Source organism: Choristoneura fumiferana, chromosome 18 (assembly GCF_025370935.1).
Source record: "Choristoneura fumiferana chromosome 18, NRCan_CFum_1, whole genome shotgun sequence".
In the NCBI taxonomy this organism is placed as follows: domain Eukaryota; kingdom Metazoa; phylum Arthropoda; class Insecta; order Lepidoptera; family Tortricidae; genus Choristoneura; species Choristoneura fumiferana.
The window spans coordinates 4,476,699-4,503,482 of record NC_133489.1 but is presented as its reverse complement, the minus strand read 5'-3'; the positions used below and the strand labels follow the sequence as shown (position 1 = coordinate 4,503,482).

The 26,784-nt window shown below is 37.8% G+C and overlaps 1 protein-coding gene across 3 annotated transcripts in view; it reads left to right on the top strand.

Moving 5' to 3' along the window:
* The window catches only part of LOC141438303 (solute carrier organic anion transporter family member 74D-like), a 59,043-nt gene that overhangs the window by 1,685 nt on the left and 30,574 nt on the right, over positions 1-26,784 (top strand). The window contains exons 1-2 of one of the 3 annotated variants that reach the window (XM_074102130.1): positions 19,096-19,175; positions 19,949-20,679. In XM_074102130.1, coding sequence (XP_073958231.1) covers positions 20,019-20,679 — 661 coding nt within the window. In that variant the 5' untranslated portion in view covers positions 19,096-19,175; positions 19,949-20,018. Of the gene's footprint in view, positions 1-19,095; positions 19,176-19,593; positions 19,833-19,948; positions 20,680-26,784 lie in introns of those variants that run through there. The other 2 variants (XM_074102127.1, XM_074102129.1) reach the window with 2 other exon arrangements.

The window sequence follows — 26,784 nt, the reverse complement described above, 5'->3', positions numbered from 1 at the left end:
GCTGAACTATTTGCAGTTGTATTTTGTGAATTATTATACTAAAATTTTGTGCAATTTTGTCGCCATTGTTTGTTTTAATCTTGTTAGTGGTTGGAGAATTTAGTTAACTTTTCAAAATAACTTGAACACAAACAAAAATTTACAATTATTGTGTTCGGATGAATGGAAGGGTTTTTAATGACGACATTTAATTTAAAAGCGTTTGGTGCCTAAAGAAAAGTCAAAATATCTTGAGCTGATAATGATATTTCAACAACAGGATAAAGAGTATAAGGCAAGTTATCAATTAAGAGACAAGTTTTTGTTAGTTTTCGCTGTAGATAAACTGGTGCTTGTAATGTTATCGGCCACTGAACCACACTCGGATTATTATCTCTCAGCTCAGTTAATTATTGGAATCGTGGGAATGAAATATTAATCAATGCGGACGATCTTTAATTAAAATACTTGATCTGTGTGCACAACAATTATATGCCACATATGTGTTTCATTTAAGTAATGTGTTTTTTGTTCATTTAAATTATTGTTTTTCGTAATATTTCCTTATTCTCGTCGTATTTGTTCACGGTTTTTAAATGGAACGAAATATTTTACATTGATGGTTTACTTAGCGTTTAGGTCTCTTACTTCCAGGTGGTATTTAAGTTTTATTGCTTAAATAGAGTGAATACTGAATATTAGACTGTGACTAATTTTAGTCAACTGTCAGAGGTAACCCACTACGTGTGTTGAAGCTCCAATGTCGGTCAGGTTATTTTTAGCCGGCGGGTTTCTGTACAGATATGAAAGTAATTAGAGAAGCCGCCTTCTTCTTGTATTGTAACCAGTTTAGTTCGGTCAGTGACATTGAATGCGTGATCGATTTTTACTATTTTCCTGCCCCATGCCTCTGTTGCGAGTTCTATATGAACGTGACTTTAAACATGACTGCGTGGGTAAAAAGTAAAAGCCCAGGGTTTTACAATAATAAAGTAAAAAAACGTTACTAGGTATAGTAACGTTAGATCTAATGAAGACTTTCGTTTCTGAGAAGAGAGAATAGGCCTATGCTGTGCCCAGCAGTAAATATCATGGGATACATAGGATTCAAGGGCGTCGCCAAGAGAGGGGCAGGGAGGGGCAGCTGCCCCCACCCCAGAGATTCAAAAAAAGTTGCCAAATGTAAAGCAACCAAACCAAAGTTTTAACAAAGTTTTTGACTTGACTTGCTTGATCAATCAAGGCTCGTACTACAAGTGAAAAGCTTCGTGAGCTCTCGACTTTCCCTACAATTCATACTTTTCTCATTCTCCATATCAACTTGCCCCCTCATAGGCCATCGGCTGGCGACGCCCTTAATAGGATTTTTCTAAAATAAAGTTGTACAGCTGCGCTTTAGTAAGATTATGCTGGCTGAATTTGAGAGAACTAATACAAAGTATAGTTTTTAAAATAAATTCCGAGGTGTCTAAAGTTCTTAGTAAAACAGAAAAAAAAATCACTTGGTTGTCACGAATCATTATTTTTTAATGTATCTACCTATTTTCCTGCGCTGTAACCGTGCATTAGGAAAGTTCCTATTAATAGTTATTTGACTGAACTATTAGCTAACACATTGCACATACTGACTAATATTCCCCGCAAGTTATTGTTCATTGTTGAAGCGGCAAGCCAAATTAATTTACAACTAAAATCTTTTCATACCGAAGGTAAAAGTTAATTTTCGGCGTCACAAACAAATGAAAGTAATCTAGCAAGTGACTAGCTTGTATTAGTTTCGCTCTCAGCTGGCTCCATTTCACTCGTATTCTTTGGATGAACATAACTTGGACGCACGTTTTGAGATTCGTTGCACACAAAAATGTCAGACGTTTGCCAAATCGTCGCATAATTATTTTCTAAATCTAAAATCTAAACAATACGATAATGTTCGTATATTTTACATACGAAACGTGTGATGTGAAAGAATATAGAGTTGAAAATTAGTTTCATAACTGAAACATAATTAATGATATTGAAATTCTTTTGATTCGAAATACCTTATAAGATAGAAGTATATTATGGTCATGATTTATAAAATACGGTGTAAAATACACGGTCATATCACTAGTAGTAGTATCAATAGCCTTCAAACAAAGTGCTTACACAAGAGTACCTTTAAACTTAAGATTGTCTGCAGTAAATTCATAGCCTGTCGCGGGTCGCCTCTACGAGTATTCAGTAGAGTCAGAGTAGAGTCTACTGGCAATCACTACGATTCAGGAGGAACCCTTCGAATTGGCTAAAAGTTAACTTTATTACAAACGCATAAAACAATTGTCGTGTACTCTCCTGTAATGTATTCTCCGAGTGCACTTGCAAATGACAGCGTGCTCCGCACAATTTGTGCGAAAAAAGCGAAATTGAACCAAATGTGTTTGCGTACGAGAGAGAAAGTTATGTTATACGTCCCGCGCATGCGCCTGGCGGATTTACGTGCTGATGACGCGCTCGTTGCGAAAACATGCGCAAAAACTGCTGTAACTGACACACGGTGGATTGATCGGTACTAGGCTGATAACCAATACGTTGTGTAATACGGGTTACATACATTACACGGGTTACCTTTTCTAACATCAGTATGATCTCCTGTTCAATTCTCTAGTTTAAAACATGCACGCCAGGCAAAAGGTACTCGAACCTCATCAGAAAGTGCCCTCAAAATTATCATAAATTTCAGAATCACATGTATCAACTATTTATCAGACAGAGTGGTCGTGGTCATCGCTTCAGGTGTTGGTGGCAAGCTTCACAACACGCCGCCACTCCTCCCTGATGGCCGCCTTCCTCGTGCATTCATGTAGTGATGATGAGCCATTTACTGCCGCTTTTATTTGGTCAGTTCTCGTCATAGGCGATCTTCCTCGTAGCCTGGTACCCTCAATCTTTCCCTGGATCACAAGTCGCTCAATAGCCACCTCCCCTCGGCGGCATACGTGACCAAAGAAGGCGAGGATACGAGATTGAACCAAAGACGATAAACGCTGCTTGATGCCGAGTTCTTGAAGTATAGACTCGTTGGTACGGAATTCAGTCCACGATACTCCGAGCATTCTCCTCCAGCACCACAATCATCATCAACAACTATTTATCAATCATCAACTATTTACCTATACATTTTTCATTAATCATTTTTGAGACTTTAAATTTAAAGCGTGTCGGAATAGATCTAAACCATTGTGGCTCATTGAGTGAATAGGAGTGATGGATGAAGCGGGGCAAGCGAGCCGGCCTTGATCTTGTCGGCGACCACAACCGAAGCCAAAAGCTTCGCGCTGAAATTGAAAGAGAAATTGGTGTCATCGCCGAATTCGCACAACTCGAAGCGCTGGACCGTACACGCCCGGGCGAAGTAAAAGTGTTCCAAAAAATGTACGCGAAATTACATTGCGTTTTCGCCTTAACCAGGTTATGGATGTGGGTCGAGTAACAGCTATCTGTTAGAGTTGATACTTTTTTTGTTCATTTTGACATCCGGCTGTTGTCAAGGCTCGAGTTCAGGGTCACTGAATTTCGGTTTTTGAGCATCGTTTGGTAAACGGCGGACGTTTGTCGCGTGTAGCCGGCGCGGCGGCGTGACTAAGCGTTTGTCTTGGCTCTGGGAACGCGGCATCGTTTTGGAGATACTTAAAAGTCCCAAGTCCAAGTCTCTTGACAATTGAGGCTGTATCTTGTTATTCTTGTTTTATCACTCAATTAACAAAATAACATTTATATAACTCGTGTAAGCGAGCTCGATAGCTTTGCCATTGACCCTGCTAGTGAAATGGCTGCTCGAGGACTCGTCGACCCGCAGATAACCCTGCCGCGGCTCGCAATGGAAAGTATATGAAATACCATCTTCAATCGGTTGTAACCTCTCGCTAAGAACTCAGCTATTTAGAATGAAAAGGAAACTACCTACATTAAAATAAGAGATTCGTCTCTGAGATTCCGAGGAAAGCTTTGTTATATAATTGAAGCATGAGCATGACCCAGGGTGGAACCTTTTTATAATCAACTAGCGACCCGCCCCGGCTTCGCACGGGCAAAGTAAAAAAAAAAAGGCCAAGTGCGAGTCGGATTCTCGTACGAAGGGTTCCGTATCTATCAGTGGCGTAGCGTCAGATATTTTCGTGGTAAAGCCGAAGCAAAGATCGCATATATCTTTCATAAATCATAATGTCCTGTAGTCCTATTTTGTAAATATTGGGCAAACCGATGGGAATAGGGTTCTATTATACAACATTAGACATTAGCATAAAACGGCAAAAAAACCACGTTTGCTGTATGGGAGCCCACCTTAAATATTTATTTTATTTTAATTGAATTATTTATTTTTAAAGTACATTTATACAAATAAATATTCTGTGAATATTTCAGGCAACTGTGATGCCGTTATTAATATCGAGCAAAAAATAATCACGTTTGCTGTATGGGAGCCCCCCTTAAACATCATGTTGTAGCGGCAATAGAAATACATCATCTGTGAAAGTTTCAACTGTCTAGCTAACACGATTCATGAGATACTGCCTAGTGACAGACAGACAGACGGACAGTGGACTCTTAGTAATAGGGTCCGTTTTTATTACCCTTTGGGCACAAAACTCTAAAAAGGTTTCTAATCAAAGGCACTTCACACACATTTTGCAGCTCAATTTCCCAAAAACTACACCCGCGACCCGACACGCACGAAGCCGGGGCGCGCCAACGTAGAGTAAATGCATTTTTTGGTTAGATTGATATTTTTAATTTCATAATATCTTTTGAACCGACCGATCAACCGTTGTAAGACAAATAAATGATGTCTCGCATGAAATGAATTTCACCAGAAATAGTACAAATTGCGAATTGTGATGTGGTTCAATCGTACATATCGAGCTTAATCACGAATAGATAATGCGTCGACGAGGTGAAGAGATGGCGATTGCTAGGTCTGCAATGGACAGGTTGAGGAAAATATGGAGAAGCCGCAACATTTATAGGTCAACAAAAATCCGACTTGTTCGAGCGCTCGTTTCATATTTCTCTACGCCGCAGAAACGTGGACACTGCGTGAGGTGGAGCGAAGGAAGATAGACGCTCTAGAAATGTGGTGCTGAGGAGAAGAGTTTCATGGACTGAATTCCGTACCAATGAGTCCATACTCCAAGGACTCGGCATTAAACAGCGTCTATCGTCCATAGTGCAGTCTCGCATCCTTACTTTTTTCGGACACATATGTCGTAAAGGAGACGCAGCTATGGAGCGACTTGTGATCCAGGGGAAAGTCGAAGGCACTAGGCCACGAGGTAGATCGCCTATGAGATGGACAGACCAGGTCAAAGCAGCAATAGAAGGACCACTACACGCAAGCATAAGGAAGGCGGCTGTCGAGGCGTATTGTTAAGCTTGCTACCAGCACCTAGAAAATGATGACCACGACCACTCTGTCAAGAGTGAAACGACGAAGAAGAAGAGAGAATATCTTTTGAATGGAATAACCGATTTGAATAATTCAAAAAGTAATCTATAGGTATTGAAACCGTCTTGAATATAAAATTATTTATTTGGATAACGATTAATAAAAAGGTCTGATTTCAGTCGTCATTTCTGTCAACTTTCAAAATAGTTATAGTGACATAACTACAATAGTTGGACATAATATGGTATCGCGAAGTTTTTTGTAGATCTTGATGTATTCTTTAATATCGTAAAACATTTTTTTGTTCTATAATCAATAGTTTCTACAGCGCATGCGATGAAAGATGTTTTATGGCAACTTTTTTTACACTTTGAGTTACATTATTGTAGTTTTAGTACGGAACCCTAATTTTTTCTGTTAATAAATATATAGCTATGGCACTTTGGAATAATTAAGCATTCTAATAGTGAAAGAATTTTTAAAATCGGTCCAGTAGTTTTTCAGTTAATTCGTAACAAACATCCAAAAATCCAAAGCTTTCCTCTTTATAATATTAGTATAGATATGTAGACTTCACTATGATTTTCTGGACAAATTAGTAGCACAAAGGTTCCACCCTGGGTCATGATTCAATTTGTTCGACGGTACATACCTACCAACTCAATAACTATAATCATGATCATAACATGCTTAAAAATTAGTTAAAAAAATTATATAACTAACATATCATGAAATACAACGCTACTTTATTGTGTTATGTTATGAAAATTACGAACGTAGTGTTCGAATCGATTTTGGTAAGTACCTTCATTATACTTAAACTAGCTTACGCCCCCCCTAGCTTCATCCCCGTAGCAGAATTTTCTATTCCGTAGAAATTTCCTAACGTCTGTCCTTATTTCTTATCTACAGCATAAAAGAAACCTCTTTTCTAAATTTTAGCTTTCTCAGTTCAGTGCGTTGAGGAGAGACAGGAGTATTCTTTTTTTAAATTACGATCTTCAAAAAACGTCCGTTAGTTGCTGCCATCTAAATTGGGTCGTACGAGTGAACCACGTTTTGATATTTGGATGCAAATTACAAAATACTCCTCATTACTTTTAAATTGATATGTGATCTTACGGTATACTTAGTATCATTACATTCGAGTTGATACAATTAGATACTTCAATCGTATATGTTGTGTTTCGCTGAAGTTATGTGCTATGTGATGATAAGTTTGGTTGTAAATTCAATTTTATCCGTTTTTACTAACCACCTTTTGTGCCCTCTCCTTATCTTCTATTATGATGTTTATTCAGTTTTGCGCTTATCTAATTCTTTTGTTTTTGTTTTCTAAAGAAAGAGTCATACAGGTTTTTAAAGAGGAGATATAATTTGTAAGGTGTGTGTAAGTAACAGCATTGTTTTAAATATGAAGCTGCTTGAAGCGGAGAACAATACACGCGTGCAGGGTCAGAAACTGACGTGGATGCCATGAGTTATTGTAATTAATTCACAGGCAAAGCGAGAATACATTCGAAAGTTAAAGGATTCAGTCGACAGATTTATAATTTAAATTTCTCTCGGGTTTTTCTGATATTCCGAACAGGTTGCTTTGCTATAATTTAGTGGATGTGTCGCGTGTTCAAATAAGGCTTTAGAATTAACGCTGTTAAATGATTTATGGTTATATCCTTGTGTTAATATATTCCTGTACAATTGGTACCTTGCTTATTCGACACTCACTTTTGTCCCAATCTTCAAAATCGATACCCAAAAAATATGTTTTCTGGTTGAAGTCTGGCTGTTTCAAATTTAAATTTAATTAAATTAAATTTTACAGAATTTACAGATTGTTCTTGAAGTACCTATTGTGGGATTTTAAAGCTTTTTCGAAGATTCTGAATGGTCTGCCGGTGTACTTTTGGTGCATTTTTTGTTTCGAGTGCGTTGGACGGAAGTGGCTGCTGAGTTGTTTGCGGAGGACGGGCGCCTGCCTTATTTGTGGAGCTTAGTGCACCCGAGGAGGGATATCTGATGCAAACATAGCGATTCGATATTGAAATAAAAATATGCGTGATTCGCCGTTCAAAGATAATGCGATCTGACAATGATAGCTGATTCCTATGCCTTACTACTGGATCTTACATTCTGCGCCTGCTCGCTCACACGCAGTATAAATCTAGATTTGCATACGGCATCTTAATCACCCAAAAATTTCGGTACACATTTTGATTTTTTTAATTTTTATTGTGTTTTCTCTTATGTAACGTGTAGGTGAACAATTCCAGAATTATTTTTCTCCAGTCGATATCTTACTTAGTTTTACACCTTCTGCAAACAGGTTCCATTATGCGTGAATTATACCTACCTAAAACTTATAGACTAAGTTTTTTTCCTGTGGGTTGTTTTAATTAATGTCTGCGATCTTCATGATCGAAGTCTGCGATTTTACCATATAAATGTATATTTGTTTCAACTATTGTTTCGTAATGAAGGATAATGTTCATAATTTGTAGACTTTCGAGTAATTATGTTTTATTTTCTTTATACCTCAACTCTATTGTGCTTATCGTCATACGCATTCACTGCGTGCCCATCACGACAATCTTTAATCACAGTAATTTCTTAAGTATAGTGTTTATTTGGCTCTTCTTTCTGCTTAAATTGTTTTCTGCACTTGAACAAACTGTCGTCACATTCATTCATATTGATGTTTACACCTGTTTCTGTTTACATCTATACCTAAAAGCGTGTTTTCATATAGATTTTTTTCACGCCATTAATTTAATCAATCTTATTAAATTATGCGTAAATGCGAAAGTTTTGCGAGTTTGTCTCTATACATATATCTTTGCTACTGTTTCATGCAAAAGTACTAAATGGATTTTAATAAAATATGGCCCACAGAGAGCTTGAATCCTTTTGTTCCGGAAAATAGCATAGTACCTAATAATACTCGTGAACGAATTCCGCGCCATAGAAGATAGACTTGAAAATTTTCGTACTTTTCAATTAACTTAATTGGCAAAAAAATTGCAAAACCTTACGAAATTTCCAACATTTACTTAGGTTTATTAAATAAATAGTAAAAACGTGAGCCGTTGCGCATTGAATAAATTAATTCAGTGCGCAACGGCTCACGTTAGCTATCTCGGTGCTTGACGTCATTTCTCTGAATTAAATGCACTAAATTTCTCTGACCACTTAGAGTGTACTCGCTAAATAAGTCGACAGAGGCCCTAATGGGATCACACTACGGCCGAAAATCACATTTTAATGAACGCACGAGTTCTTCCAAGGACATAACGCTGTGCACAAATTAGTCATGGTGATACTTTAGTACAGCAGTCTGATTTTTATGCGAATCACACCTATATTGCGTGCTGTAATGATAATACGTACGAACGTACGCACCTCGCTATATAATTGAAATAAGAGTTCGTTTTTTTGACACAATGGGTTAAGCTTTGTTAACCGTGTTAAATTTTGGCAGGATTGTTTGAAAGGTTTCTCCAACAAAACGATCTTTATATGCAAAAAGGTACATTTTGGCGTGTTTCTTGATGGTGAAATTTTACTGTGACCTAAAGAAATATTGCTGAGTCATCTATATCGTTTTACGTAACACATGATCAATAATTGTTTAATTCTTTTCGATCCGACTTTAGATTAAAACCTTATGCTTACATTAGATATTTTGGTCTTGATTCAGTTTCTTCCATTGATGCTGCATTCCTTTTTAACAGAGATCGTAATTTTATACAGTCTCTTCACATCTTTGCTTTGGTATCTTCTGAATATTAGACCTTCAACATCAATAATATATATTTTTTTCTTCAATTATCGCTATTAGGTGTTATATATGCCTCTGAATCAACTTTACCTTCAAGCATGTCATCTGTTTCATCACTGGTCTCTCGTTAAACGGTTACAGGGTAGCGTTTCGTTTCTTCATTTGCACGTTCCACTTCGTCCAATAAGTGGAGGTGACTAGTGTCAAATTGGTGGTACTTAAGTAGGTACTGATTTGTTGACAGCGACCTTGGTCGATACGACACGCTCGGAGTTTTCATACATTGAGCTATTGGACTATATTATTATTTCTGTATCTCATTTTGCTAATAATTGTGGTATGATCTGAATTGAATGTGTTCATTGGAGTTTAAATCAAATCAATATTTAATCGGTACAAGTACACGTATCAACAACCAAAAACCAATGCGCTACTAAATACATCCTGATATTTTACTTATCAACTGTACTGTATCTGTATGTATACATATAGATAATACTACAGAACTATACGGTAGTATTTTCAAGTTGGTACCTATCTACTTCTTCTGTGAAAACTTATTTTTAGATTTCGTCGTGGCAGGACTTGTACAAAATGTAACATTTAATCTAAATTACGTAATACATGGAAGCTTTCATTATTCGTAACGGCATGCTAGATCAGGCTATTCTTATTCTAGACTCCGCCGCGTTACCTGCGGCTTTGGCACGGCTCGACGTATGAGATCAACAATGTCAAGGATCTATTGCGCAATAGTACCGGACATCACCCTTCTATGAATAGACAAATCTATGATAAATATTCATGCTCATATGAAGGTTATGGTGGATTGCTACCTATGGACAGATAATACATTAAAACAAGGTGATGGGGTATTGAACCTATCACCTTGTTTTTAATGTTTTATCTGTCCTCTGCACATATTTATAATTATAATGTGTTAGGTGTTTATTTACTACCTACCTATTTATTAGCTTAGTCTGACTGAATATCTGAATACGTGTGAAGTTGAACAACAAAGATTGACGAAGACATCTAAATATTGTTACGGTGGCCATATTGAAAGCGATCTTTTTGCAAATAACAGATTAGAAATAAGAGTGCCACTGCATTTTGATCCACTCTTTGTTATGATACTCTTTCTTTGATACTCATTTAATAGATTTGAGTTATTATTTATAATATCAAGCGATTCATTAAGCTTACAGAAACCCTCTCTTATTTACTTACTTATCTTCAATAGACACAAAGCGATGTCAAGTTGCAAATAGGTGTACGCTCTATGCCGAGTCACAGTTTATGTGTTTGAGAATCATTAGACCAGAGAAGCAATTTTACCAGTTTTAGATGAAATTACTGTGGCATCTACGGTAAAAGTAGTCCTTTTCAATGTCCTGTTAATTCGAGTCGTCATTAAAGATGTTTAATTTCCCTTGCAAGAGCAGTAAGTCAAGTATCCCGTATCGCAGCGCGGGCGCGCCGCGGGGCCCCTGTCTGGCGGTATTTTATGTGGACACACCTTCTCGGAAGATTTGTTTCACACAACCGACTTTTTGTGTGAATTATTAGCGTTAATCAGACTTTTGTTTTAATTTTGTCTTACCTTCGTTTTATTACCAATTTGTTTTATTGCATGCAAGTTACATCGGGACCTCTTTAGCTTTGCATTGTTTTATTATTGTTTCGTTCGCTGGTATTCTTACTTTTTGTTTGTATTTTCTGATTCTCACTCAACGGGATAGTGGGTATAGTTTTTGCCTGTTCCAAGATCGTATGCGCTTTGGTCGCATGTTTGTGGTTTCGAATTGCGTTTATTTTATTTGACTTTTATGTTATATGTATATCTTTATCATCAAAGTAAATCTTTAGTTTCCAGGTATCAAAAGCAATTACAACATATTTGCGGTCTGTCAATAAACTTAATCGCAATGCAAATATCGCTATAGGTTTAGAATAACTATTGGGTGTACTTATCAGCACGGATAAATCATTTATTTTAGAGTCACAGCTGCTGTTGGAAATTAATTTACCCATTAACTTTAATTAAATTTGCAAATGTATTTACTGGACTGGAGACACCCAAAGACCTGCCATCTGGCTGGACCCTGGGGTTGCAGTTACATATTTGTCTTAGGGTCATCAGTCGTCACAGTCGTCAGTCGTGCCATTTTTTGCTTTATTTTGCTTATCAGTTTTAAATGTATTTATATAAGTATAGATCGGTATAGTTTTATTTCCTGCTCCTGCAAAAATTACGTATTCATTTGGACATTACAAAGTAACCCACGTCAGTGATGTAACATCATTTAAAAATGCACAAACGCAGGCACGCAGCGTTGCAAGTTCAAAATAAGCAAATATGTTAAATTATAAGAACTTATTCCTAGATCTGTCCCAGAACCTTAAACAAATATTTATTTAAGTATCTTGAAGATCATATTTTTTAATCAATCCAATTAAGCGGTGAGTAGTTGAGTACACTACACTGCATTTTAATTATATTTATTCTACTAGTGCTAATCAGGTAGATAATTATTTACAACGCTTACTATGTAACCAGGCCTTCGCAGCATGTATGTGTGTCCATTAGTATGACTTGATCTCGACTCCTGCGCACATAAGCTGCACAGCCTCCGAGCCATTTTAAATGCTAATCGATTCTTAATTAAAACATCGCATCGATACATACCTCACTAATAATATTCAAATCGATAGTAATCTGTGTATTCTCAACCCACAAGTCTCGGTATTTATGGTTAAGTAAATATTTCATTTGCGTCTGAACAATGCAGTTTTATATTTAAAAGTAAGAAGAATTAAGAGGAAAACCAATTCTGATTTAGAAATCAGATATTGCTTGTTACTTTAAGAATTAAACTAAGAAAATGACCAAGCTGAGATATCAAGAAATAATACACATACAGATAATGGTGGAGTTGAAGAGAGACATATAGATTTCATGGATGATTTTATAAGGCAGAAAAGGAATCCGGAGAACGTGTCTCTTCATGACTCTTTAATTCGCATTATAATTTACCGGGATTAAATGACTATCCTATAATCCAATAATGACTTTGCTCAAGGATGGCTACTGCAATTTTTAGGAGTTCAACACGATTACTATTGAACTTGCTCCGATAAAAATGTATCGTACATATTTCGAGGCACTAGAAACCTTTATGTCTCTACTTGTTTCTTTCAATCGTCTGATGTATCGTTCAGTTCAACATAGGTGTTCTTATTTTCAGCTAGATCCAATATCATGTTACCAAGCTAAGAATTCTATCCCTAAGGACGAGGGCGTCGTTCCTTTTTTGTATATTTTTCTTTTTACAAAAGATTTGTCTTGTGCGAGAGAACTGGTCTTAATTCTTACCCCTTTTCAAGTCAAATCGATGAAGCACATGTCCGCCCAATTCGTCCAAGAACCTTCTTATTTTCATCATCAATCATATATTTAATTTGTATCTTTATGTTTTTAACATCCACATCGAAGGTTAAAGCCCGACTTTAACGGTTACGAAACCTGTGACGTAATGCGTTAATGCGTTTATCTATATATCGAAGGGCCTGTTTCTAGAATCCGGTCGCAGTAATTAAGGACTAGATAATTTATCCTTCCAGTTTAGATGTTGACGTGTTTAACGATCAATTGTCGTGATAGCTAGCACTTAAATTTACATTTTAAATATCCAACTAGTAGCTTGTGTTGTAACTGTTTAATCTGTTAACCTGTATTATGGAAATTTTTAGGGAAAATACTAAGTTTTCGACCAAGGCTTTTTCCTTCTCTCCATTTAACTTTACTTCACCATTAGTTTTTTTATTTTTATTTGACTGGATGGCAAACGAGTAAGTGGGTCTCCTGATGTTAACAGATCACTACCGCCCATAAAAACATGCAACACCAGGGGGATTGCAGATGAATTGCCAACCTAGAGGCCTAAGATGGCAAACCTCAAGTGCCAGTAATTTCACCGGCTGTCTTACTCTCCACACCGAATCACAACAGTGCAAGCACTGCTGCTTTACGGCAGGATTAGCGAGCAACATGATGGTAGCAATCCGGGCGGACCTTGCACAAGGTCCTACCATCTACAATTAGTATATGAATATCAATTTCATTCTCGGCTTCATGGCCTTCAGATCTCCTAGTATTTTTATTCACGTTAGTTAATTTGACTTTGTTGCTAGGGTCGTATGTATTTACTGAAAAGACTGTAACATCATCAAATACGAATAAATCGTCATGCAGGAGTGACTTTTAATAACGCAAACATACTTCGTTGTTTTTGAATTTATAGTTAAGAATACTGCATAGTATTTCTTAACTTTAATGGGATTAAGAAACGCGTTTTCGAAGCCGTTTACTATTAACTGCAGCTAAAACTAGGAATGTAAATAACCTATAAGGTTCCTGTATTTATTTCTACTTTTAAATTTTAATAGTTTCCTGATCTGATAAACCATTCCAATATGGTTTGCTATAAATTTTGTTCTGAGGTTCAAACGTGGGTTGTCAGTATCCCTTTCCTTTTTAAGGCTTTGCCACTGAAATCTTGAAATGAAAGTAATATTGACAGGGAATCGTGGAAACAGAATCAGAAAATTACTAATTTAATTTATTATTTTATTTTAATCTTTATGCTTTGTGCTTAGCTCACTATGTGTTGGTGTTCAATAAAGAGTTATTGCATTGTATTATTTGTAGACTTTTTAGTAGGTAGGTACCGAAACGTATTCCAGTTCTCCTGTGTTCTCTATTAATCCAAGATGACCCAATGTTTTCCTTATTTTCGTCAATTTATTAAGACGGGTCTCTTGTTCGAAATTGTTGTCTACTGTAGAGATGAATGTCGAGTGCACGCATGGTGGCACCTGCCTTTGCCCACTCACCTTGACCGCGCAGTTTGTCCTCTCACTAACAGACTGAGAGCTTAGCTTATAGGAAATAAGGATTAATCTCGAGCTCTTTTCGCTCGGGCTCTTTTACTTTAGTTTCGACGAGCATCAATTCATCAGATTTTTATTGGCTGAGCGATATTTCTTGGTACAAGATTAGCTTGTGGTTAATCTGAAATATTGTGCATGCTAAATTCGCAAGTTTTTTTAATGTTTATTTAATTCATTTTAGCCTCTTTGATTCCATCTCATTTAGGGGTGTCAAAAAAATCATCAAAAGTGATATTCTCTTCTTCTATATTTCGTAATTTACTTAGTCTCATAGTTAGTCGTAATATTCTACTAGGCAAAATCGGAAATTAATTGTTTGAAATATGCCCCACGCACTTTGGGAGTCTATAAATATGTCATAACTAGTACTAGAGCTCTGTTCTGTACCTCAAAATGAGATAGAAAATGCATAGTTGTGCGACTTTTGTGTAATTTTGTGTGTAAATCTAAACCTATAGAGTATATAGAATTCACATTGACCTAGAATCGTAGACTATGGCGAAAAGCTAGGTCATATAGCACACCTAACTTTTTGCCTTGAGTTATGTTTAATGATATCTATATTTACTGCGAATCCCTCTCACTAAGTCGGTTTTTAGTGTGTAGGTACCAGTGCTAGGTACCCTAAACGTAAGAATTAACCTGCACTTCTATAGTCCCTATTAACAGTCGGATCTGCAATGTGGCCATTTTGGGATTATTGCACTCAAATATTAAACTGTATATTTGACATTAGCGCAATAATTGCAGATCCGACTCTGTTAACAGGGACCGTCGACTTACAGTATTAGTATTACTTAACATGTTCCCGCTTATACTTGCTATGCGATTCCGAATAGGTACTTGAAACTTTAATGACGTCTACCTGTTATAAATGCCTATTGATAAATTAACCGGATAGTTAATTAAAAAGTTTATAGTCTTAAATCTGTAGTTGTAAAATTGTAATGAAGTTTCAAAATGTTAAGAAGTTGTAAATTTGTTATTAGATGCTGATGGCTTATGGGTAGCACTTTCCATTTGTTTCCGCTCGATAACCATTACTTGGCAATTTTTACTGCGTGATAAATACGTCGTCGTGATTGAGTAAAACATGAGATGTTGGATGTTCGATAATATTATCTTCGAAGACTAGTTGACTGTATGAGCCAAGTATAAGCCCGTGCGTAACGTAATGGTTTGATCTCCCGTTTCATGGAAAGAGATACAGGCACAAATTGGCGTACATGAATTATTTATTATTTCTTCTTATTCTTGATCGATGACAGAATGAATTGGTCTACGTCGATTGATACTAGTTTCGACCATACCAAGATGTTAAATAGTCATGGATGAGTTGTTATTGGTCGATGTCAGAAAGGATTGGTTAACGTCCGTCGATAGTTTCTACCACAGCAATTAATTGATTGGTAACACCCTATATTTGTTTCATTTTCAAATAGTCGTACGTTTGACGACCATTAAGGTTGCACACACTTTAATTTGAGACACCAATAAATGCACAAATAAAGTAAGTAAGTAAATCTTTATTTCCTAATCCTCTTGTCGTCCGGTTAATTTTTAAGGATCTGTCAGTTGGCGAAAACGGAACTCTTATAGGATCATTTTGTTGACCGTCTACTTGTCTGTCTGTCCATTTGTCTGTCAAGGCCTTTTTTCTCAGGAATGCGTATCAAGCTGAAATTAACCAATATCAAATACTTAGGCTTGCTACGTAAAAACAATAAAAAGATACTTACAGTAATAAAAAAAAGATGTTTTCATTCCGTAAAAATTGCCTTGTAATCAATACCTATAGGGCATTCCCAGTTCCAGTTGTTCCAGAAACTTGAAATTTGGTATGAAGGTATGTAGCTCTTATAAGAAAAATCCGAAACCTTTATTTATTATATCTGTCTATCTGTGTCAGTTACCATCTAAAAAGTCCCCACAAATGCCTACATTTTGCTTAGGAGAGGGCTCTGCTAACACTGGATATTTATAAAAAATACCTACGATTACCTGCCTCCTTTTGACTTTTTTAACCGACTTCAAAAAAGGAGGAGGTTATTTATTTACGCGTAGCGTATCGAATTTCAGCCTCTTGAAACTGTTAATAACTATATCGAAAAGGAATAAATCAGTTCTTCGTCCCGTTTTTCCTTAAAATACTCGTTTGCGAAGTTCGGCTGTTTCCACGAAAATCGTGACGTCTGCGAGTGATATGAATTTCAAAGTATATGTATGAGTTCATGTTCATAAGTCAAAAAAAAAACTGTAAGAAATACTAATATTTCAGACGATCTTTTTGACTTTGACGAGACTTGATATGGGTTGACGTTGATTTTATTCTTGTTTCGTCGTTATAACAAAACGTCATCTGCGTAAAATGTTTTAGTATTGTTATTGGTAACTTTATGATGTACTACAGTAAAGATATACCCCCTTATTCATAAACGACAATCAAACCTATTTTAGTTAAAATGCCGCTAAAATTCGTTTGTCCTTATCTGTCACTTCGACATTTGTATTTGTTAGAAAGGGACAAAGCATTTGTTAGTTAACATAGGCTTGTTAAGTTTTATGAATAAGGGGGATAGTGAATAATGTTTTGCCATCGTATTTTGTCGAAAAAGTTTGTATTTAACCTGCTTTCTCAACTAGCTTACTAAAGTTTACTGGAGCTTATTGAGGAAACAAGATAAATACTAACTTATCCGTCAAAATACGATAGAAAAATATTGTTCACTAGATCTGTATTTTGTGTTGATTGCGTATAGATTATTCAATTTATGCCAATAGATGGTCGACTGTTGCAGTCATACATAATAACCTGCCCATAATTCGTTCAAACGATGTTGAATAAATCGGCGGCTATTGTGTTCTTGTTTAGGCTAGGCAGATATTGTCAAGGTTCTACTGATAGGGGTCGTTTCTAGGGTTCCGTACCCAAATGCGAATAGGAGCTTAAGATTCCGTTGTCTGCCTATCTGTATCTCAGCAGGGCTACTACGAAACTCGAAGTTCGTATCGTACCGTCCCTCTCGCTCTCGTATTAAATAGTATAAGTGTCAGAGGAACCGCACGACACGAACTTCGAGTTTCGTAGTAGCCCTGCAGGTTTTATCTCTTGTACAGTAACAGGTAGACATTTGAAACTTTCCAAAGTGTATAATAATATTTTAATGTAATGTTACTATAATATTGTAAATTGAAGTTATTTCTCGTGCAAAAATGTGTTTCTCGTCGTTGTTTTTTTAATTTGGTCGCCTTTTTAATTTACTTGTAGGACTATTTGTGTCTTTAGGCTCTAAGTGGTCATAATTATTGTAAAAATCTCACAGTGTCTCAATGTTTTAGTTACTTAGGTAATAATTGAATTAAATATTATCTAGTCAAATCCATCAAAACAATTAAACAAAAGCAAGTATCTAGTGTCTTTGGCCCTTAAGGCAACTTAACCCAAAAAAAAAAAAACAGATCCAGCAGTCCCAGATAGTTTAAATTTTTTGTATGTAAGTTTCATTTCAAGACTTACATACAAAATTGCCGATGATTTGATTGTACAAGTATTGCAACACCGAGACGTGAGTTCAATTTACTCTTACTCGGAAATGAGATTCATTTTGCTCACTCGTCTCGTTCTTACTTTCTGTTCGCTGTGATGGAAATTATAAAACGAGTAGCTAGGTGACTTGACTACATCGCCACACGATAGCTACTCTACAATTTTGGCAGAACATCAAAACATTTCAAAGAAAGACGGATGTCTGTTTTGTGAGTTATGTGTAGAACACGTCGAGGTCGAGTTCTTTGGAGATAAATGGCAATTCTCATAGGTAGATTTCAAAGATATATTGCTACTCAAAAGCGAAAATATCTTCTAGTGACCTTGTGCGTACGAGCGGACAAGATCCTCTCCCTATCCGCCTTTTTTCTTTGCACTGCATTTTTTTTTTATTGTACCTCTCATAGACGTAAAGTGGGGGTGATTTTTATTTCTCATCCAACCTTGTAGTGTGGGGTATCGTTGGATAGGTCTTTTAAAATCATTAGGGGGTTGCTAAAAATATTTTTCGATTCAGTGTTTTGTTTGCAAAATATTCAGCGTTAGTGAAAATTTTCATTAAAATCGAGCGTCCCCCCCCCTCTAAAATCTAAACCGGTGGGTGGAAAAATTTGAAAAAATTCACAATGGTAGTAAATATATCAAACTTTCAAGGAAAACTATAACGGCTAAGTTTGCTTGAGAATTATTATTAGTTTAAGAGTAAATCCTCATATCCTAAGGTATAAAATATACCTAAACTTGGAAGATTTCGTATAAAATACGAAATCCTTAGAAAAATATTTCTTATCTTTATTCGTAATGGTAGGAACCGTAGGAACCCTATTTTGGGCGTGTGCGACACGCTCTTGGCCAGTTTTTTACATAAGAAATGTTACGAAGAATTACCTATATGTATTAGTATTTTCGAATTACCAGTGAAACTCACGTGGCCCATATCTTGTTTTGAGTAGGCAGGGTATTACTTAGAGAAATAATGAATTTAAAACTTTTTCCACCATCCAAAATATTATCCAAGACTTGAAGATTAACACATTTGTTGTTGCAAACGTATAAACATGATTATTTTTTAAATTATAGCCTCTTCGTATGTTTAGCACCTTCCGGCGGATTTGCCCGTCATAATAGTTTGTTTTACTTTTTTCATCCTTACTTTCTTACTAATATTGCGTACATTACAACCATGGTCTATGGAGCGATTGCGGGCTAAGATTGAAGTCTAGCATCGTCGCGGAAAGCAACCTGCCGCGCGGGTCTCCGCCGTCCCGTTATCAATGGAGCGATAGCGCGCGATAATCCGGCGCTTGCGCAACTTTGGTGTATCTCGGAATGCAGTTACCAATGCGCTTCATTAAGCGCCGGTCGTGAAAAAAGTACCGACTCTCATAGATCAACGGTTCTGCTTTTAATACCTAGACTCAGTGCGATTGTAACAGTCAGCCGGTGCCGTGGTGGTCATCGGCCTCAGCTGCTGAGTTTCGCAAGTCCAGTTACCCGTATGACTTGTTTCACATTAATATTCCACAGTAGCCGTTAATGCGAATATAGCGCCAGCTCTACGCTTGCGGCCATCAATGAAATTGTAATTCGATGACAGTTTACTATTCCTACGCCATACAGTTTAAAAACATACCCATTATACGTGACGTGACGCTCCATGTTGCATCTCGTTTTTTGTATAAGCCCCTTAAATCTGTTTCCAATTCATCCTACGCGTGAGTAAACCGATTCGCTCGAAAAGCTCTAAAGACAAAGACATTCCGTAGTGTCGAGACGAAAGGGAATCTACCGCAGAGGGCGCAGACGGCTTTCGTCGTATGTAAATAGTTGTCCCGCAAAAAACGTATGGACGACCAATAAAAACCCCGTGTGGGGAGTAGTTGAGGGGCGGCGGCGTCGCGGGCGCATCTCTGCTCGCTGCAGTTGCACTCGGCCGCGCCGCAGCGCGCACGCAGCCTCCACCCTCACTCCCGACGCGCCGCATCCGCACGACTTGCATCGAAGCTTCTACGATCCTAGTTTTTGCTGCATCGAATCCGTTACCCAGTCGAGCTTCGCGTGCGTTCAGTTTCCGCTCCGCCGACTGCCGCCGCGCAGATTAGGGGTTGCGGACGAGTAAATTGTGGTAGTCGCTCTTGCGCTGTGATTATGAAGTGAGTTAACTCAAATTGGAGATCGGCGTTTCGTTCTTGTTTCTATTCCCAGTTATTATAACTGCACTGCATCTGCATCATTGCGGGCGTCTGATTTGTTTTTTGTATTGTCGCAGGGCGAACGCGGTCGCTCCAGTACCAGCGGGCGCGGAGGCAAGTCCCGCGGGCCCGCCGGCCGAGGACGCCATGAGGGGCGTCGAAGCGACACCCGAGGAACAGGAAAAATTGGCGACAGGCAACAACAATGGCTCTCTGGATTGCAAGCTGCCCGCGCGCCAGCAAGAGGCCCCTCGCTCGGCGTTCCACTCGACGCGAGTCTTCATGCTTGTATTCCTGTCCGGTTGGGTGCTGCAGGGCATGTTTCTCACATATTTCGTGAGCGTGACGACGACCGTGGAAAAATTGTATCGTGTGGAATCTAAGACGACGGGGACGTTGTTGGCTGCGACGGAGATCGGTCAGATATGTACGGCGTTGTTCTTGACGTACCTGGCGGGGCGCGGGCACCGGCCGCGGTGGATTGCGTGTATGATGCTCGTGCTGGCTGTGGGGGTGATCGGGTGCGTGCTGCCGCATCTGATGTACGGGACGCAGTTGTTGAACGTGCATTTGGACGCGCACAGGAGCGGGGCGGCGCCAATCTGTACGGACAGTAACGCGACGATTAACACTTGTGACGAAGCTCATGCGAAGAACACGGAGCAGAGGTCGTCGATCACGGCCGTGGTGATCCCGTGGCTGTTCTTCTGTCTGCTGGTGGTGGGCGTTGGCCAGACCGGCATCGCCACGCTCGGGATACCCTACGTCGATGACAACGTCGGCAGCCGGCAGTCGCCGCTCTACATGGGTAAGCGTTTTTATTTTGATACAGTTACGCTAGCCACACGTATATTTTTGTAGATTTTATGTTTGTGTGTGTGGCAAAAAAACGCAACGCAAGCCATCATAATACACTACGTCAGATAAATCTTACGTCACGCCACGCCAGGTCAGACAATATATAAAATCTGGGTTTTCTTAGTCTTTATTTGGGTTTGTAGGGTTTTATTTGGGTTAGGCTGCACATCCACTAGAACAGTGCCAGGTATTTAGCTAAGCGATGTGTTAGGAAAAAACCTGCCAAGTAGGAAAATTGCTCTAGGCCAGGCTAAATATGCAGGAGAAATAAGTCATCCTTTGACGTTTTTTTCCCGCACACCGATGGTGTATATGTATTAAGTTTCTCATTTAGACCGTATTTTTATCTTCCACAATTCCTCATGACTCGTGACAGTGAATTTATTAAAGTTCTTACTTCGGAAGCGCTAATGTCCTAAATTTAGCACACACGCCAAAGTAAATATCAACTTTTATTGGTTGACTTCAAGTTTCAAATTCCAATAATCGAAATTTGATGTGGGTCCTAGGAGGATAAACCATAAATTTGATTGTAAAACAAACGTTTCCTCGCACGTTGAATATGAAACAAGCTCTAGGACCGGATTCTCGGTTCAAAGGCCCAGCAACGCACCTATGATATCCCTCGTGTTGCGGGTGTCCATGGGTGGCGGCGATTTCCGACCGTACACGATTAAATTACGACTAAAAAGGCGACGTATATAATTTTAGTAACAATTAACCTCGTTCCCTAATACTAATATATAGTTCCTTAATACTGTTTCCGGTAATGTCACCACATCACCAATCCTCAAAATTAAAATACTATAAATTAGATATTAAACGACTCGCGAAGAAGTTTGGATGTTTGTTACTGAACCACGCAATAACCTGCTCGATGAATTTTAGATGCAGTTTATAACCTGCATTAATACAAAGGACTTATCCCGGAAAATCGTGTAGTTCCTGCGGGATAGCGATATACGAATTCTTCGCAGGCGAAGTTGCAGCAACAACTACTGAATAAACTAAAAGTTTGTTTAGTTTGCAACCGCGTGTTGTGCATTCGGTGCATTGTTGCAATACAACTTAGCCATTTTATAGTCCGAGTGTAACTCTATCGGGCCTGCACGCATGCGCTATGGAAGCTTCGCAGACACAACAACCAAGTACTTACGATTTAAACACTGCTTTATGCTGTGTGTGTATTTATGGCTAGGAATGTTCGGACCACTATAGAACTTTTGAAAAAACTTTATGATTTTTGTATTTCATTTTACAATTTACGATTTTCCCGTTAGCAATAATTTTACTTAAATATGATGTAACTAGAACCTATTAAAAAAACCGAAAAAAAGATAACCAGACTTTAAATACCCTCTTTTAACCCTCTTAATGAAGCCGGATAAAAAAGTCACTTTTTAGTCGTATTTTTAGGACAGTATGAAATGGATTAAAAAGACAAAAGACGATATTAAAAATACTTAATTGCATACAAAAGTGCATTCAAAAGCTCAGTTAATTACGCAAGGTCTGAAGGCGGCGTGGGCGGGCGGGGGCGGTGATTTATCTCCCTTTATGCGCTTTTATTACTTTATTACTCACAAAACGCAACAATCGATGGCAACGATCTCAATCGAAACAATAAGCGTAGTGCAACGCACTTATGGACCGTTTACACGATTCTAGTAAAGTTGTGTTAGGTACATGACGGGGCCGCGGGGCTGACCAGTAGCAAATGACCGATGAAGAGCGGCAATGTAAGGCCCTATATACATTTCTTACTGTTGCCCGTAGTTTCGTCTGCGAGTTATTTGTTTATTCAGGTGCCCGCGGGAATTATCCTGTCCTTCTCACCCTCAACTATCACTAACTATCACTAGACACTGCAGTGCTAGATCTATTACTTATAACTCGTTAGCATCGTCTCGTAATGTAAGCTACTGGAATAATGTAAATAGAACCTAAGCTGGCGCGACTTTACTGGCGTCACGTAAATGGTCCATTAAGGTCGAGCTTACGCCTCACGCCCCAATGGGCCTGAATTGCATTTAACCGGTTAACAATTCGTAATGTTCTACACAGACCGCCGAACGCATGCGGGCAATGATCAGATTTTAACGATCGATATATAGGTACGGACATTTATTGACAATTGGTGTAGTAATTGATTTAAATTATCACAGTGTAATTGTAAGGTGAAGAGACGTTGAAGCTGACGCAATTAAAAACTCGAATGAGAATAATTGATTTTACAATTGAAAGACATAGTTAATGTAAAGGTCTTTTGTTTTTTCTTTTCACCCATTTCTAGTGATTGGATTGACTTGAAATTAGGGACGGATGTGTACTTAAGATGGCAAATGAAGTATTAACAGAAAAAAATACAGTCAACACTATAAGTTTTAACTTATATTAAAACTGTGTTTCTTTACAAGAACTTAGTTCAGTATTATAATGAAATGAGGTAAAAGTGGACATATATGTTTGCAGTAGACCGTATCCTCCTTTAGTAACGTAGAGGCTACAGAGGGTATAATTATATTTTATTGATTACTAATAAGTGGGCTTTCCCCGAGACTTTAAATCAATATTTTGTTTGCTGGCACATATTATATTAGAACGTAATCGTCCTTGTTCCATTTATTTTAGTACCAGTATGCGAGATAACAGCCGGGATATCGGTGCATTGATAACATGAGTGCTCTCTTTCATTCATATGTCGGTTAAATGCAGTTGAACTGATCCAATTCATTAGCAGAATAGGTTAATAACACGTCTATATTTAGGTCTTTATCTTGTTTTTTAGAACTCGTTTAAATGCAGTGTTAAATTGAAGTTATTTGGATAGAGCTCTGAAGCGTTTCAACTGAAAATTCCCGTATTTTTCGAAAATCTAAAGACCCCATTACGATTCTGCGACCACACACCGCTCTACATTGGCATTTTTAGTTCATACATACAATCACGCCTTTTTATATCTTTTGCTTTGTCAACACTCATGAAGATGCTGATCAATTTGAACATTCACTTGTACAGTCGAGTTCATAAACTTGTGAGCAAAAATTTGATCAAAAATATCTGAACACGACTATTGTTAACGGCGTAGAAGCGTGTTCAGATAATTTTAACCGACTTCAAAAAAAAAAAGGAGGAGGTTATCAATGAGGAATGGATGAAAATTTTAGAAACGCTTGAAACTTTTTTTTAGCGATAGGAACAACCTTTCTAATAAACAGAAAAAAATATCAGATTTTTAAGTAGCATTAATTAATAAAAAAAAAGAGTTCTTTACCGCCAAATTACGAACAAAAAATAAAAAAAAGGAATTTATGTGTCTTTGACTCATTCGTTTTGACAGGTAACACTCTTTACCGGCCCGGATAATACCGACATGGAAATACCGATTTTGTTTTTCATGTACACGCCCATAGAAACTGACATGAGCTTTATTGGGCGTGTACATGAAAAACAGGGTCGGTATTTATTTCCATGTCGGTATTATCCAGGCCGGTAAATAGTGTCACCCGTCAAAACGAAGGAGTCAAAGACACATACATTTTTTTTGTTCTGGGCTATGGAACAACCCGTAACCGACCGGAGTGTCGTAATTTGGCGGAAAGAAAAATCTTTCATTTTTTTAAATTAATCGATGCTTCAAAATCTGATAATTTCAAGCGTTTGTAAAATTTTCATCCATTCCCCATTCGGTTGTATGTTTAATCAAATTTTTGCTTATAAGTTTATGAGCTCGACTGGAACAGAACATCGAGTATTCGCTGTTTTTAGGGTTCCGTAGTCAACTAGTTAAATTTGTCGAATTGAACAACGAACAGAACCATGCATAGAGCCAAACATTGTTACCAACATTTACACGATCATTCTAGGGACCGTTCTAGTAAATGCTCCTCAAACATTTGGGTGACACTATTTACCGGACGTACAATACCGACACGGAAATACCGACATGATATTTTGTGACACGCCCATAGAAACTCTTGTCGATTTGACACCAGTTTGTATGGGCGTGTACACGAAATGTAATGTCGGTATTTACATGTCGGTATTATCCGTGCCGGTAAATAGTGTCACCCAAAAGTTTTATTGTTGTTTCATGGATGCTCAACAAAAAGTTCGAAGTAAATTTTCCGTCGTTTTGCTTGAATGCTCACTAGAATGTTCGTTAAAACGCTCCTGTTGAATTTGTAAGCTTTTACCTGTAATGTTAACATTCGCTATCTCAAGCTCAATTTATCAGCATCTGTAGCCTTTTCATGCATGCTCGCCGGTTTTGGGTACTCTTCACCTAACCTTTCATCCTCAATCTGATCATGGCATTTTAATTTTGCATTTTTAGTTCACGAAAATTACACAGACATTACGGGAGTTAAAACGCTTTCGAGCCTCAGAGAGATTTAATAATCGTGATTAACTTTAGAAGGAAATTTTTAAGGGGACATTTAATTCTGTATTCGTGAAGCATTTTTGCATTTGCCAAGTTATCCAATAAAGTGTGATGACGTGTATTTCTCGGCCCAGACGTAATAAAGCACTCCAGAAAAATGTAAAGTGAACATGTGAGGTCAAATGTCTAGAGGTCAATGGGGAAGAGAGGGAATCACTCAGACTCGGGAAATATTAATGGCGTGATAGAGACAAATATAGACTTAACTATACCTCTAGGCTAAGACCGAGGTGTCACGCTTAGAAAAATTACACTCTGTGGGATGCTATCGTGACTTTTATTTCAAGGTGCCGCCGGTGTTGCCACCTCAGATTTTTTTTTACCCTAACGCTACGCGAAATTACCCTAAATTAGACACTTAATTTTTTTTACCCTAAATTTTTTTTGATGTAAAAACTAAGCAAATAAATGCAATTTATTAATAAACTAATAGCTAAACCGTTTCGAAACATTCTTGGAATGCGCCCATAATAGTCTTGGCTTCTATGTCATCTGCAATCATTTTTTTCTTGAAATCGTACATTTTATTCGAAAACTTTAACCCAAAAAAATACCCTAAATATTTTTTTACCTTAAAAATACCCTTTACTTGTAAAAATACCCTAAATTTAGGATTAAATACCCTAAGGTGGGGACATTGGGTGCCGCTTAGCTCACGCTGTGATAGCAGAAGGTTTACGAAAATGTTTGCGTTCGCCGAGGGGTCCATTTGGTGAAGTCGTACTTGCTCAGGTAGACGAAGAAAATAAAAAAATGAAATCAATCTTTCTGTTATCTAGTATTATTACTTTACTGAACTGAAACAAAGAACCTTTATAGTTTCCCCATGTCCGTCCGTCTGCGGCTTTGCTCAGGGACTGTAACTGCTAGATAGCTTTGATTTTGCATGAGTACATCACACCGACAAAGTGGTAAAATTATGGTGTCTAAAAGTTCAGACACTAAACTCATAGTGTGGGTTATAGTTGGATAGATCTTTTAAAAACATTATAAGCTTGCTAAGATCATTTTTCGATTTAGGGATCCGTCTCCAAACTATTAGGCCACACGCCTTCTTGAGGACAGCTGTTCTCAAGATAATTGCATCTATGGCTAATTTCACATTTCCTTGACTTCTTGAGTTCAATGACCACGTTGCATCGCCGATCTCCGATCAAAGGGCAAATGGAGACAACGACCCAGTTAAATTTTTCCAATTTCCACGAAAACATTCTGATCTCACTACTGTTATGCAACGCTGCCCGCTCTATCGTAATACGAATATCAAATTCTGGTAATGATAGACGCTCAAAATTGGGACTTATGGCTGTACCACGATAAGTTGATTATAATTTGTTTATTAGGTCAGTACTCCAGTAGGGTTGTTTGATCGTGCGTTTTTATTAAATGATTAAATAACCAATTTTGGAGTTTTTATTTTATCGTTTCGGGGCTGTCGTTAACAATTAACGGTTTAATGCCAAACACACAGATACCCGTTATATATGAGACACTGTCATGAATTAGTCAGCCATTGCTCTTGTGTTACACTTGTGACGACGAGACTAACACAAATCGCGACTTAACGGTATCCCGACTTCTAAATACTTCTAATCTGACATCTGTAGGTAT